This window comes from Bison bison, unplaced genomic scaffold (assembly GCF_000754665.1).
Source record: "Bison bison bison isolate TAMUID 2011002044 unplaced genomic scaffold, Bison_UMD1.0 scf7180017853385, whole genome shotgun sequence".
In the NCBI taxonomy this organism is placed as follows: Eukaryota; Metazoa; Chordata; class Mammalia; order Artiodactyla; family Bovidae; genus Bison; species Bison bison.
Genome location: NW_011483958.1, coordinates 4,569 through 5,683, shown reverse-complemented (window position 1 = coordinate 5,683; position 1,115 = coordinate 4,569). Strand labels below are relative to the sequence as shown.

Sequence of the window (1,115 nt, the reverse complement as noted above, 5' to 3'; positions counted from 1 at the left end):
AGACATAAATCAAAACCTCCACATTTCGGAATATGTTGTCTCGTTGGCTAGTAAAATAATTTTCCATGAAGGTGTCCTGTCTAGGGGGTAAAAGAAAATCTAGGTAGTAAGCAAATATCACTTAATCACTCCTATTTATGATCTATTTTTGTTGGCTTAATCAATGTGAAAGATAATGCTAACATTTCAAATTAAAAGGCAAATGATAATAAACCAGGATGGGCTCACTTTCTTACTTATTAGGCCACACCTTGTACCACATTTTGCCCCCCTCCTTGTGTTCCAAATATATTTGACCTTCTGATAGTTCTAGAGACCCATGGTCTATCCACCATGCTATTCAGTCTGTCTCACATGTCTCATACTTTTACACCTAATTAATGGCTACTTTTTCCACTGGATTTCAGTATAATCCATACTTCCTCACAGAAACCATCCCTGCCCTCACTGACTTGGACAAATCCAGTCACCACAGACCCTTATACCAACACATTGGTCTTATTTGTAACACTCACCACAAGTGTGATATTACACATATTTGTGTGAGTTTTTAATTAAAGACATTCAATTCCCTAGACAGCAGGCTCCATGAAAGGAGGAACTATGGCCATTACTACTTGACATTGTTTCCCAGCTTTTAGCACAGAGCTTAGCACAGAACAACTAACACAGAGTAGTTGTTCAATGAATATTTACTGAATGAATAACTAGTTACACACTCTAAACTATATGAAAATGGCTCCAAGTTAATTTTTTAGTAGATTTTGCTCTTTGCTTCTTAGGCTATATACAGCTTTCCAAGAAATTCTCAATTACCAGCTACTAGAAGAAAACAGTAGTGTTTTGTCCTGAACAAACAAACAAAAAAAAAAAAATCAAGGAGTAGTATCAACAACATGGTAGAATGAAAAGCTACCTTTGTCTCTCCCCTTTTATCTACAACCAGTAAAACATTCACAACTCAGCAAAGGTGTTTTTGCCAACACACCAGGATGCTAGAGAATTCCACACACCCACACCTCTAAAGGTGGATGGACTGGAATAGATAAAGGAGGCAGGGCCTAAGGAACAGTAAAAGTATTACCTGCAATTCTGATTCTCTAATCAGGGCAGCT

At 37.4% G+C, this 1,115-nt stretch overlaps 1 protein-coding gene across 1 annotated transcript in view; it reads right to left on the bottom strand.

Annotated features, from left to right (window-relative positions):
* The window catches only part of LOC104999011 (ras-related GTP-binding protein A-like), a 14,292-nt gene extending 14,030 nt beyond the window's left edge, over positions 1-262 (bottom strand). The window contains exon 1 of the mRNA XM_010854442.1: positions 251-262. Coding sequence (XP_010852744.1) covers positions 251-262 — 12 coding nt within the window. The remainder of the gene's footprint in view (positions 1-250) is intronic.
* Between the last annotated feature and the right edge of the window lie 853 nt (positions 263-1,115).